Raw genomic sequence first — 14,528 nt, 5'->3', positions numbered from 1 at the left:
AACTTTGTCACATTGACGACTCATGTTCACCTTCGAGTCAACTGCGACTCCACAACTGCAACTACCACATTCTTTTCCACTGCCGTGCTGCTGAGAAGGTCATTCCCAGTCTGTAAGTGTGTTGGTGGCTTTTTGCCCAGGTGCAGCACTTTGCATTTGTCTTTGTTGACCTGCATCCTATTTCGTTCTGCCGATTTTTCCACCTGGATCTGTTCCCTACCCTCTGGTGTGTTAACTTTGCCCCACAATTTGGTATCATCTGCAAACTTGGACAGGATGCTCTTTATGCTCTCATCCAAGTCACTTATGAAGACATTGAATAGCGCTGGTCCAAGGACCGAGGCTTGTGGGATTCCACTGCCCACAGGTTTCCAGGTTGATATCAACCTGTCTACCACCACTCTCTGGATGTGACCTCTAAGACAATTTGGCACCTACCTGACTGTGTAATCCTCTACATCACAGCCTGTCAGTTTATTTACAAGAACAGAATGAGATATGATATTGAAGGCCTTCTTAAAGTCTAGCTAGATGGCATCTACCACATTCTTGTGTCTAAGCATTTTGTGACCTAGTCATAAAAAGAAACAAGGCTAGTCAAGCAGGATCTACCTGCAGTGACCCCATGCTGATTTCCTTTCAGCATTATTTTCCTTGAGGAACTGAACTCTAGGAATCCTGCCCAGAGTAGGGGGGGCTGGACCCAATGATCTCATAAGGTCCCTTACAGACCTAAACTTCTGTGAATCTATGGTCTAATCATTAATGCCACCCTCACCTCCCAAAATTGGGAGTCTGGCTCCTGATTTACCGGCTAGCAAGCTGCCTACTTCTAGCAAAGGTTGATGCAGCCATGAAAGAAGCCAAGGTAGCTCAGGGGAGGGTCAGGCAGCACTGCACTATCCCTATTCCGCATCTTTATTTTCCCCCAACAAATTTATAATCCAGCATCTGGTGGAGCAAAATGGGAAGGGCCTCCTGTGAGGAGAACTGTGTCAACAGATCAAGTCTGTATGGGGCATGAATAATCAGTGGAGTCCATTCAGAAGAAGTGGATGAACCCGAGATGGTAGGCAAGGTCACATCTCCTCAAGAGGCAGGCTGCAATCTGCCATTAAAGGTATGGCACCCTTACCTATACCTAGAAGCCTCCATGTCACTGTTGCAGAAGTAATTGGTGTTTTCTGGGTCAATGCGTCAAGGATCAAATGAAGTAGGTACAACAGGGGCCTGACACTGCTCTCATGCTTTGCTTTTCTTCTCAGGCATAGAGTCAGATGTGGACCTAGGGGTGTTGAAGGGATACAGATGCAGGAAGAAGAGATGAGACTTTTTTAAGTCCCCAAAATAAGTAAGAATGGTCACCCTCCATGCTCTGTCATGTTTTTCCCCATCTACCCCTGCCCCCAACTACCAGTGCTACAGTCTCCAATTGTCTTGAGGGCAGGGAGGAATCTTCAAAGCCATTCCTGCCAGCTCCAGCCAGGCTCCACATGAAGCTGGGCTCAGCCAGGGATAGCAGCAAGAGTGAGCAGATTCTTCTTCTCTACCCAGTACCTCATGTGGAAAAAAAACCTGTCCATTGCTGCCTCTGTAAGACCCTAGGTCCAGATGCAGACCAACTGGGGCAGGACAGAAGTGACTCTAGAGCAGTCTTCTGCCTGGATCATCTGGGGAACCATAGCATTGGCAGAAGTGGATGGTAGAGATGGGAATGAGTGGGGAGGGGAGGAAACATGCTGCTGAGCATGGAGAGTCAGGGGAGGGAACAACTTCAGGGACTTTTTAAAAAAAAAGTGTCCAACTGATCCTTCTGCAGTGTGGTCTTCCTGCCCTGGAGTGTGTTTATGGGGGACGGAATGGGGTTAGGGGTGCAGCCACCCCTGCAGTGCAGTGCAGGCCACTGCTCCCACATCCACCTTTCCAAAATCCTGGATCTGCCCTTGCACAGAGAACAAGTTCCAGTACACAGTATACCCAGGGAAGCATTTTGGAACACTTTTTAGGAGACATGGCCTGAGGGGCACATATCCCCTCCTCACCCCAGCTTCCCATTCCTTATGAGGTTCATTTTGTTCCCACACCTACTTCCTCGTTCTGTCTCTAGCATTTATTTGCTTCATCCTAAATCCCCTTATATAGCCTTCTAGTCCCTATTCTACCCTCTAGAACTCCCCCCTATTATCTCCTGGACCTTAAAGTTAACCGGAATACCCTAAATCTTAGCGAGAACCTCAGGGAAATGACCTACGCTTTCTTGGCTATGCCTCACTGCCTGACAGGTGACAATAGCCACTTGCACCCTTCCTGTTACTGCCCTTAGGTGTAGGAAACATGCTGAGAAACCTCAGAAACCCTTCCTGCACCAGAGACAAAGTGCCTGTAGTTATGTTCTTAGCATGACTACATTTTTTTGACCTGCACAGGGCTCTAGAGACACTTCAGCAAAATCTTCCTAGCCATATAGAGCCTCTTAACATCTAGAGATAGCTGACTGTGGAGACATGCCATTGATTCACACAGCTACAACTGGGACTTCCATCACAAGCGGGGGAGATATTTAAAGCACCATTTTGGTCACTTAAGTCATATACATGTGTGACTCATGGGTAAACTGGCTAATGAAATGCAACACAAGATGCTTCAATCAGGATTAATTAGCTGATATCTTTGGTGAATACAATGAAATAACAGACTAAGTTTGTTCCTCAATATCTTTTAGAATTTCTAAGCAAAATAATCATGGAATCTTTTTTTTTTTTTTTTTTACAGTTTTGTTTCATATGAAATTTAAAGTGTATTATTTTTGCCCTAAACTGGAATGAGAACAAATGTTCTAATGTCAGATTTTTCCAGGAATTGGAATTTCTAAGGGTATACAAACTCAATTTGTGTAATCTTACACATGCAATTCTAGACAATTTATACAGGGTTATGCATACCATCAGAGACATACATTAAGGAAAATCAAATCAAAGAATCAAACCTGAACATGTGTTTTCACTATGTGTTTGAACCAGTGAGAGAAACCCATGGCATGGATACAACCAGGCTAACAAAAGAGTGCTTCTGTTGGCTTACTTTATATTGTTGAGAGAGGTGGTATACCTTCATTTACAGAAACCCCACCTCATTCATTGACATGTGCTGCATCTTCCCATGTAGGTTCAGTCAACATTGATAGAACATCAGAAGCTTATAGTTGTAGTTAAACATCTAGCCTTTGATTTACAGAAATAAACTTTCCTTCTTTGTTATATCAGTTTTTCCCAGTAACCAGGCTCCCACCCTGTAAAAAAAAAAAAATACATGCAATCACTTATGGCTTCTAGTGTATAAGCAGTTCCATTGATGCCAGTGGGTGAACTCACATTTTTGGAATTATATTTGTGTTTGTGAACTTAGTTGAAAAGGAACCTTGGAGCAGAAAAAAGGGGGAAAAAAGATCATCAGGTTTTCTGAGGGATTCAGGGAGTAATACCATCTTTTTGTTCCATGCTGGTATAGGTCATAACACCATTGTGTCTTGATCCACCAGTGGTATGGCTAGGAATTATAATAGTGTGGTATCCTTAGTTTAGTGCTGCACATGTGCAAAGACTGGTGTTATACTTGGATAGTATTGTTGTAATTCAGACTGTCATAATTTTCATAGTTTTATCCATTGGAGTCAAAAGGCCAAATCTCCAGCTGGTGTAGACTTTGTTTCACAGGGACACGGGAACAGATCCCCAGGCTGTAAATCAGTGCAGGTCCATTAACATTAGTGAGGTTGTGCCAACAGACATCAATTTAAGATCTAGGTCTCAATATTAGATTCTCTAATGACAAAGTCATGGGAATGCTACACTTGCTGTGCATTCAGATAGTGTATTCAAAAAACAAGACTGCCAAAAGAAATGCTGTTGCTATCTAGCTTGACTTCCTACCTAATATAGGTCAAAGACTTTTAGGCCAGAGCAATAGGCTTTAAGTTAGAGGTAGAATTTGTTTGTAGGACCCCTTGTCACAAAAATGTGTAGCAGAAAGAAATTCTTGTTTTTTTAAGATGCTTTCAAAATGTCTTTTTGCCCAGAGTCACAACAGTCTCTCATTTTTTGGGACTGATAGGCATTTTTTCAGGGTCTCTCTCAAGACTTGCTTCATTAGCTCATTCCTCAGGCTGAAAATAAAAGGGTTTAAGAAGGGGGTCACAATGCTGGAGAGAATAGCTAGGACTTTATTGAAGTTCATGGTGTCAGCCTGCGAAGGCCTGACATAGACAAATATGGAGATGCCATAGGCCATTGAGACAACAGTGAAATGGGAGGCACAAGTGGCAAAGGCCTTTTGTCTTCCTTGTGCAGAAGGAATCCTGAGTATGGTAGAGATTATGTAGATATAAGAGGCTAGTGTCACTGACAGAGTGCCAAGTAGGAGAATCAGAGAAGAGAGAAAGTCAATTAGTTCAATAAACCGGATGTCAGCACAGGCAAGGTGAAGAACAGGGGCACTATCACAAAAGAAGTGGTTGATCACATTGGGGCCGCAGAAAGGTAATTTTGACTTCAAAATAGTGGACATCAGTATGAGTAGAAATCCAGAAACCCAAGAAACAATGACTACCTGGACACACACTCTCCCAGTCATTATTGTAGAGTACCTCAGTGGATAACATATAGCCACATATCGATCATAAGACATACCAGCAAAAAGGATGAATTCTGTGGATCCCATGAAGAAGTAGAAATATGACTGGACAGAGCAGCCAGCGAAGGAAATGGTTTTCCTCTCAGTAAGGAAGTTGGCCAACATTTTGGGCACCACACAGGTGGTCATGAAGATCTCAATAAGGGATAGATTGCAGAGAAAAAAATACATGGGTGTGTGGAGTCTGTAGTCAAGGCAGATCAGCATGATGATAAGAGCATTACCAAGCACTGTCACCAGGTACATAACAAGGAAGAATATGAAGAGGAGAATCTCCACATTGTGTTCACTGGGAAACCCCACCAAGATAAATTCAGTCACAGTTGTTATGTTCTTTATTTCCATGCTCCCACTTTTTGTCTGACCTGGACAGAGATTCACAGGAGAAGGGAAAGAAATGAATAAATTAAGAACAAGAAGCCAAAAAAACTAAAGGAACATTGTGGGGTTTAGTGACAGACTCCCTACTTGTCCTGCTTCTGAGATCACTGGCACTGTCATGTACTAGCATTAAGTTCTTTGAGTTCATGGTGACAGGGCATTGTTTGTCAATTAGAAGAAACTGCATTGGAGCCAGGGAGCTGCTTCTCACTCTCTCACAAAGATATAATTCTGTTTGACCCAGTCAAGTGTACATTTGTAATACGGAGAGGGGATGGAGATTGATATATTTATACAACTTTTAGACTGTTGTAAGTTAGGTCAGAACCAGTACTTCTGATTTTATTTGTTGCTCCGGGTTTATGTAGCTTAAATGAGAGCAAGATTCTGTCTCTGTCCCTCAAGGTTTCTCCTTGTTACTAAACTATTATTTCTTGCTAAAAATCAGAGAGATATGAGACTCACCACCAAACCTGTTAGTTGCACAGACTGTTTATCTATTTCATGTGGACAAAACAGAATGTTAAAATGTGCGTTAAACATGTGCTCATTGGGTAACTCTTCAACCTAAACTGCTGATTTGTATCTTGTGGTTTGTATTTACACCTGTTTAAATTTGAGTGCAAGGTCATTGCATAATGCTACAAAATACCATAACAGCATCCCTACTTTCAGGTCTTTGGGTCAGTACTTGTGATCTGAGAGCCATGATGCAATCACATGAAATACTTTGTTAAGCTTTTTAGCAACATCGTGGACTTGGAGCTACCTGGAGTGTGTGCCAATAAGCATGCCTGAGAGAGAGTCAAAAGGACATAAATCACTTCATTTTTAGGAGAGAGCAACAGAAAAAGTGCATGAATGGACAGGGAATGCTTCACCGTGACTCTCCCAACCACAGTTAATACAGTGAAGAAAAAGTAATGTGGAGTGACAAAGTTCTCAAGAGAGAGGTTCCTTCAATACCACAGTTATTTCCCCTCACTTAACCTAAGGGGATGGACCAATAATTTTATCAATAGAGGTGATCCATTTAAACACTAATGACAATTTAGGAAACAACTTTTTTTGAATGCTTCCCACATGAATATACTGTGGCTGTTTTTTGTCTGTCTATACAGCAGGCCAACTTTTTAATAAAAAGTAAATCAAAATATAATAGAATCATAGGTTTGCACCTCAAGGGTCATCTAGTCCAACCCCTTCACTGTACAAAAAGTTTCATGAAGTATTGCTATCCATTTGAATCAGCTCAGTCAAAAACAACATCAACAAAGAACCAGTGTGGTAGCTTCTGTATAAACACTGAACAAAAAGACAATCTGCCTCAAAGAGCTCTGAAGCTAGGTATAAAACCAAGAATGTAAGTGTACCTAATATAATACAAAACCTATAAAAGTGCACAGATGTGCAGAGGCAAAGAGCAGTGCCCATGCAAAACATCAGAGGCTAGATTGTGAGGTGTACACTGAGTATAATCGTATTCTACAAGCAGACTCTGTTTTCAGTAGCAGAACTCATGTGGTAAGATATTTAAAGTAAGCAACTGTATCATAATTTGCTCCTGCATTAATACATCAAATAGGGCATGTCTACACATTGTCCTACATCACCGTATGGCACACTACAGCGACATAGTGATCATGTGAGTCTACACATGATGATCAACAACTACTTCACTGTAGCAGCATGTTCCCCCATTTTAGCGTGCTGCTATGGGGAAGTAGCAGTGAAATGTAACTGCGTGCCATGCATACAGCACAGTAGGGGCAGTAACCGCACCATTCTTTAGTACTTCCAAAAGGAAATACTAAGGCATGGTGACATGTAGACACACCCATACTGAATCAATAATTAAATGAAATAAAAGTGGCTGAGGTCTGTTCTCTAAAAAATAATAAATGAAAAATTAGAACTATTTAATAAAAATGGCAATAGACAATAAAGAGAAAATGAAGCATTATTAGGAAAACTGAGATTCTTATAGTCAGAGGGAGTTACATTTTTGTCTAACTTTTCCAAACAAAAGTATTTATAAATGTAACACTGGAAGGGGATAGGTAAACCATAAAGTCCAACAACCTCTTGTGAGAAGCAACAATCTGTGCAGTGTATTGCCCAAAATGCAGAAAGAAAATTTGTGCACAGTTATGCTTTTAGAAGGATTTTGTAAAAGCTAGGGTGGCATGAAAACAAATATAATATGCCAACATTACATTCTTTATTGTATTTCATTCAGTCAAAACTTATTTAAAAAGTAAGTTTTGAAAACAAATTGATGTCTAATGAAAAGAACTAGAATCAACAAAAGATCACAGAAAAGGGATTTTCCACATTAAAATGTTTTGGGGGAAAAATAGTACGACCTGCTTCCTTAGTCCATCCCTACTCCTTTTGGTTGGACCTTTGCTTTACCTTTTCCAGAACATTAGCAGAGCCCTGGGTTCTTCGTACATCTGTGAGAAGAGACAGAGACACTATTGTTTTGGACAGAAATTCTCCAGTAAGGAGACAAGATTGTGGCTGCATCTTTGCATTAGTTAGTACATCTTCTCCAGATTTCTAACTGTCTGGATCTGGTGATAGGTAAAAAAAAAAAAATGCAAGTCAGATGGAAGAGAGAAAACCAAGCCTAGTATCTTAAATCTCCTCTAATGCTACATCATCTATGACCAACAAGGACAAACTGCAACAAACTAGATCATTATATTTTCAAACTACTCTGCATTATTTTTAGTTTATTTCATAGGTGAGAAGAATTCATAAGAGCTAAACAAGTTTTGTTCTCCTCCTCTAACAATATCCATAGGTGTTCAGTAATTTCTCTCCGACTTGTGTCCCCAAGAGAACTCGCTGACAAAAACATATAATATTTCCCTTGGGAAAAGCAATTCAAAATTGACATTATTGGTTTTAAGACTGGAATTAATGAGAACAGATTCAGGTCCAAATATCCTAATGGAAACTATTCCAGATTTAGACTTGGGGACTGAAAAGGGACATCCACCTTTGTCCTCCTGAGCTAAGCGACAAATGCAGTCACTGGGAAAGCCAGAGACACTCCCCCCTCCTAAGATGGCTTGAACCTGGATATCATTGATTTCTCACCACCACAGAAAAATGGCCACACCATAGGGCAGCCACTGCTTAGTACCTTTGCTGGCATTTCTTTTGAAGGCAAGTCATTAACAGTCACTGGAAAATATGGACGAAGGGCAGTCTTTTAGAGAGAGAGAGGCCACAGTGTGTCTGCCCTTCCAGATCAACAGCCACTTTGCTGATGCCTACATCATCTGGCTTACTGATCTTCCCCCAGGCTTATCATTTCCCCACTGAATGTCCATTTCATGGCTGCCCAGGGACCAGCTTCAAAAGGAAGCTTCGAGGTCAGACCCAGAGTGTAGTGGTCAATAGTAGGGAATCATCATGGTGCTCTGTGACCAGTGGCATCCTGCAAGGCTCTGTCCTTGGACCAGTTCTTTTTAACATCTTTATCAATGATGTGGACATTGGTGTTAGAAGCACATTGGCTAAGTTCGCCAATGACACTAAACGTTGGGGCATAGCGTCCACACTGGAGGACAGGCTAGTGATCCAGTCTGACTTGGATAAACTTTGTAAGTGGGAGGATACTATCCTGATGACGTTCAATATAGATAAATATAAAGTACTCCACCTTGGGAGAAAACACCCGCAGCATGCTTATCGGCTCAGCTGTGCTATGCTTGTTAGCACCACAACTTGAAAGGGACTTAGGGGTCATGATTGACCACAAGATGAACATGAGCCACCAATGTGATATTGCAGCAGGCAAATAAAACAGTACTCTGGCTTGCATCCATAGATGTTTCTCAAGTAAATCTCAGGATGCCATCCTCCCACTGTACTCAGCCTTGGTGAGGCTGCAGCTGGAGTACTGCATCCAGTTCTGGGCTTCACGATTCAAGAAGGATGACAAGAAGCTTGAGAGTCCAGAGGAGATCCATGTGCATGATCAGAGGGCAAGAGAATAGGCCTTATGATGAGAGGCTGAGAGCCATGGGACTCTTCAGCTTGGAAAAGCATAGGCTCTGGGGGGACTTGGGGGCTACTTATAAGTATATAAGGGACGTACATCCGGATCTGGGAGAACGTCTGTTCACCAGAGCGCCCCAAGGAAAAATAAGGACGAACAGTCATAAACTCCTCCAAGATCATTTTAGGCTGGACATAAGGAAAAATTTCTTTATTGTCTGAGTCCCCAAGACCTGGAATAGACTCCCTTTCACAGGTGGTGCAGGCATCTACTCTTGACTCATTCAAGAAGCATTTGGATGCTTATCTTGCTGGGATCCTTTGACCAAACCCAGCTGATTTCCTTCTCTGGGGCAGGGGGCTGGACTTGATGATCTTCGAGGTCCCTTCCAGCCCTAATGTCTATGAAATCCATGAGTGTTGGAAGAAGCTTCTGTAATGATTCACATATGGTGCTTAGAGTACTATATTGTTAAGTCATAGTTCCCCAAATCCAAACTCCCTCTTTTCCTTAGGCCTTCTCTGTTTCTAAGTCTAAGTTTTGGTAGTCATGCGTTTTGGTCAGCTACATTTTTAGACATCTAGAGATGTGTATAAGTGGTGTGTAGATATTCACATCCAGTGTGCATCTTACTGTACATGCCTAGTCTTTATATGCAGGCAACTACATATGCCAGCCACATATGTACAGGCAATTTGAAAACTTATAACATGTACAGACACTTTCTCTCCCAGGAGAAACTCTCAGGAATGAGTTAACTCTGGTTGTTCCCAGGTTTTTTTCCCCCCGGGAACAGCCATTTTTACTTGGGGAGAAAAAAGCCTGAACATCTGTACACTTGATGTGCCTCCTGGAAAAGCAACAACTCTCCCAGGAGAAACTGTATGTCTGTACAAGGATAAAGATGAACAGAAAAGGAATGGAGTGTCACCCCTGGGTCCTATGCCCTTCATAAGCAGATAACCATAAGTTCCAGGGTGTAGAACTGGCTTGATAGGAGCAAAAATAATGGGGCCAAAAGGAAAATAAGCAAGGAAAAGTCTAACTAGGTACCTGATGAGATAGCCTATTATACAGAGGTTGTAACCCAATACACAGAGGTTTTTACCTGGAAGGGTGGGGTTCTATGTTTTGGTCTTTGCTTTCAGGAATGATCAGGGGCAGATCCATGGAGGGGAAGGGGACCGAGGGAGGGGAGAAGGGGCAGATAGTAGGGCAGTTGAATGGTGCTTTGGTTCCTGCTCCACCCAAACCTTAAAACCAATTGCGTGGGAGGGGCAGCAGCATTTCTATTCAGTGCTGGGAGAGTCAGTTGACTGTATGGCTCATTATCATCTCCTTGATACCTGCTAATATCTCTCCACTCTACAAGTGTTAATTACTCGTTCTCCTTTTTAATTGTCTTGATGTTCTATTATTCAAAATATCCTTTCTTCAGCATTTTGGTTGTCTATTATCCTTTCCTGCTTACCTCTCTATTCTATTTCACAGACCTGCAAACCGTTTTTCTCTCTCATCACAATCTTAACTCAAACATAAAAATGACTGAGAGTGAAGTATTTGAGGCAGTGTCAAGATGCTTAAGGAGGCTAGATTTTGTTTTATTAATCTGAATAAGAGAATGTACATTTAGCTATAATAACTACAGGACTAATGACACAGTATCTATTGACTATTTTGCCTACTTTGTTACTTTTTTAACTGTATATATACTTTAGAAAATTGGTAACATTCCAAAATTTATATTTATTTTTGTTTTGATTTTAAACTAAATAATTTAGTTACTAGCCCATTAGCATATTAATAAAGCAAGTGGTTTCCATTTAACTGGAGAAAAATATGCACTGTGTTATATGTGATGATGTGCCATACCATTTGCACCACACTTTTCAAAATCCTAGATCCACCTATAGAAATGATTATATATTTCATGTTAGACTATCTTTAGTTAAGAGAACAGGAATAACCTTACATGAGAAATTAGAATCCAGGTCCTCCCCGCTTCCCAAAGGATGGCAACATTCACAGGCTCCAAAGTCAGGCTCCTCTTGTCCGGTTCCTTGCTGGCACCATTACCCTTATGGGTGCCCAGGCACCCAATAGTTCCATGTTTTAAATGAATTTAATTCTATATATAAGAAATAGGTGTGCTTGGTGCAGGCCAAAAGGATTGGGCCTTTCCAGGAACTTAGGTTGTGCTTAGGATCATCCCTAACTCTTTTTGAATCGCAATGGAGCTTAATGGGAGTTGGTTACCTAGGCATTCCACCAGAATTTATTTTGTGTATGTGCTGATGCCCTAATGTATACACACCGAGGGAACTACACAGTCAAAAGTGGAGGCATCAAATGTATTTTATCCCTTCTGTCTCAGGAAAATGCAGATGTCTAAACTGCACCTAAGATTCCCTTAAGCTTCTTAAGAAATCAATATAAATCTAGACACCAGCCATTTTAATTGACTTAAGGTTTTGTTTTTAATTTTAGGCACTGAAGTCCTCTCTTTGCATGTAGTCTGGAATGCCAAACATAATTCTTCTTCTTCTAATGGAAAGTAAATCATCTTAAACAAAATAAGTGTATGAATTCTAAATCTAGATCAAATCACCAGCTCTGGATTTGATACAACAGTAAATTCATAAATGGCATGCAGTATGGTCACCCAGCTTAATCTTTGTGGAAGGATAATCTGCTTCTAAGTGTTTAAGATCACACTGGATAAATTAAAAGCTCATTTCAAATTTATAAGTATATATTTATTTCCAACCACAGTATAATCATGACATCCTGGCCCACTTGGTGATCAACAGATACTTTTTCACAGCATCTTTTAAGGCCTCCTTCATTTGTTCATTTCTTAGGCTGAAGATGAATGGGTTTAGGAGGGGTGTCACAATGCTGGACAAAACCGAGAGAATTTTGTTGAATTTCATGGAATCAGTTTGTGAAGGTCTGACATAGACAAACATGGTGATGCCAAATCCCAGTGAAACAACAGTGAAATGAGAGGCACAAGTGGCAAATGCTTTTTGCCTCCCTTGTGCAGATGGGATCTTAAGTATAGTGGAGATTATGTAGGCATAGGAGACCACAGTCAATGAGAGAGAGCCAAGAAGCAGAACCAGAGACACTATGAAGTCAATTAATTCAATGAGCTGGACATCAGCACAAGCAAGGTGCAGCAGTGGTGCACTGTCACAAAAGTAGTGGTTGATCACATTGGGACCACAGTAGGGCAGTCGTGCTTTCAGGATCAATGATGACAAAATCATGAAGAGACCTCCTGCCCAAGAACCAATGACCAACTGAATGCATATCTTTCCAGTTATGATTGTGGAATACCTCAGTGGATTGCATATAGCAACATACCGGTCATAAGACATGATGGCAAAGAGGATGAATTCTGTTGTGCCCATGAAAAAGTAAAAAAAGAGCTGGCTAAAGCAGCCAGTAAAAGAAATAGCTTTTTTCTCAGACAGGAAGTTGACCAACATTTTAGGAACCAGAGAAGAAGTCATGAGGATCTCTATGAAGGACAGATTACTGAGGAAATAATACATTGGGGAATGGAGATGGTGATCAATGCATATCAGTACTATGATGAGGCTGTTTCCCAGTACAGTCACTAGATAGATGAGTAAGAATATGATGAAGAGGATTATCTCCACCTCATGGATATTAGGAAATCCAACCAAGATGAACTCTGTCACCACTGTCACATTCACTGTTTCCATGTGTCTTCTGTGTCTGTGCCTACACAGGAAAAAAAAAAGTAAAAAATGATAATAAAAGGATTTCCTAAGTATATGCATAGGTGCTAGAAGGAAAATGGATGAGGAGGACTCTCCCATCTTCTAATCTTATATGGAACTTGCCAACCATAATTTCAGACTCCTCTCATTCATAGTTTGAACCCACAGATCCCACTTGGCAGTAAACTATTCTAAGCACTAGATCATAGACTAGCCATTGTATAGCCCTCTTCTTGAAGCTGACCCACAAGACAGCCAGGAAGGTAAAGTATGCTGGGCCAGGAGAGAGAGAAAAAGCTTAAAGTGGGTCTGGCTCACTGAAATGCATGATGTTCAGGAAGATAAATAACCTGGGCATTCTCCTGCCCCCATTGGCTTTTCTGCCCCGTGCCTTGAACATTCATGGACTAAAATAGCTGAACAGCAGTGGGATAACTTCCTTCCCATTAGGGCTATGAATGGCACAGAAACAATGCTTTCTGGCGAGTTCAATGCTACTGGTATCTATTAATTGTGTTCTGAGCATGCCTACTGGATTAGGTCCCTCAAAACAGGTTGATATGCACATATTTTCTGGATCTCAGAGTGTCTTAAATGTCATCTTGGCACCTCTCAGATTTATGTTGAGTATGCACAGTTGCAACATTCAAAGTGTGTAGGGAAAGTCACTGCTGAAAAGTTAGATTTTTTTAATTCTAAGGTGCATAATTGATCAGGCAAAGGTTTTGGATTACATTCTTTTGGGTTTTGTGGATTACATTCTTTCAAATGGTATCTGTGTCCCACTTTAGGTATTTAGGTGCTTTTGTGGATCTGTGTATAGTTGCTTAATAAAAGGTCTTAAGTAGAATTTAGGTGCCCTAAGTCAAACCCAGGTTCCTGAAAACCTCTACTCAGTTTTCCTCCTGCACCAGCAGGTTGGGTGTCTAGTAGTTAGCTCATTGCCAGATGGCTCTAGGACTCCACAATCCTAGATGCTGTCCCTGTCAACCAACAATCAGCTGATCAGGATGGCCCAGGGCTCAAACCTTGGGGCCATCCTGATCGCCCATCAGCTGGCATGGACAGCCTGGGGATTTGAGTCCCAGGGCCTTCTCTGCCAGCTTCAGATAGGTAGGGGGGCTGCTAATGGTTAGGGAGGGGAAACGTTTGAACCCTGAAGCCAAACTGATCTGCTGTTGGCTCAAACCCAATGGAGGTCACTGACACTTGACAATCAGATTATGCAGACAGCTAGGCCCCAGGGATAGAGTCCCAGGGCCCCCTTGATCTGCCACCAGATGGCAGGGACTGGCCCAGGGCTCAGCCCTTAGGCCATCCCTGCCAATAATGGTCCCAGGGTCTGAACCCTGGGTCATCCCGATCTGCCATCAGCTGTCAGGGACTGTCCCAGGATTTGATTCCTAGATAGTCCCTGGCTGCAAATGATTAGCTGATCAGGATGGCACTATGTTTTAATCCCTGGAGCTGCCCTGGCCTGCTGTTGGCTGGCAGGGACCACGCTGGGGCGCATTCCCCCAAGCAGTTCCAGCCAGGCAATGATCAACTGATCAGGTCAACTCTGGGGCTCAAGACTTAAGGAAGTTCCTGTATGGCATGGTACATGTTCAAGTTATAACCATGCAAACCAAGATATTACATGCTTTTCAAATAACAACTTTGTGTCTTGAGATCATTTCAAGGGCGCCATG

At 41.8% G+C, this 14,528-nt stretch overlaps 2 protein-coding genes across 2 annotated transcripts; both read right to left on the bottom strand.

The window, feature by feature from the left end:
- Window positions 1-4,077: 4,077 nt before the first annotated feature.
- Window positions 4,078-5,034, bottom strand: LOC149862795 (olfactory receptor 6M1-like). The gene has a single exon (XM_090054114.1). It carries the CDS (start codon window positions 5,032-5,034, stop codon window positions 4,078-4,080), a length of 957 nt encoding a protein of 318 aa, XP_089910240.1.
- A 6,828-nt stretch (window positions 5,035-11,862) lies between these two features.
- LOC149862794 (olfactory receptor 6M1-like) lies at window positions 11,863-12,819 on the bottom strand. The gene has a single exon (XM_090054113.1). The coding sequence runs from the start codon at window positions 12,817-12,819 to the stop codon at window positions 11,863-11,865; it is 957 nt and encodes a 318-aa protein (XP_089910239.1).
- Window positions 12,820-14,528: the final 1,709 nt, after the last annotated feature.

Source organism: Crocodylus siamensis, chromosome 6, assembly GCF_052110815.1.
Source record: "Crocodylus siamensis isolate JL-2025a chromosome 6, ASM5211081v1, whole genome shotgun sequence".
Lineage (NCBI taxonomy): Eukaryota > Metazoa > Chordata > Crocodylia > Crocodylidae > Crocodylus > Crocodylus siamensis.
This window is presented reverse-complemented; position numbering and strand designations above follow the sequence as displayed.

Coding starts and splice junctions, on each gene's coding strand:
- LOC149862795 (XM_090054114.1), bottom strand. CDS start 5,034: ATGGAAATAAAGAACATAACAACTGTGACTGAATTTATCTTGGTGGGG.
- LOC149862794 (XM_090054113.1), bottom strand. CDS start 12,819: ATGGAAACAGTGAATGTGACAGTGGTGACAGAGTTCATCTTGGTTGGA.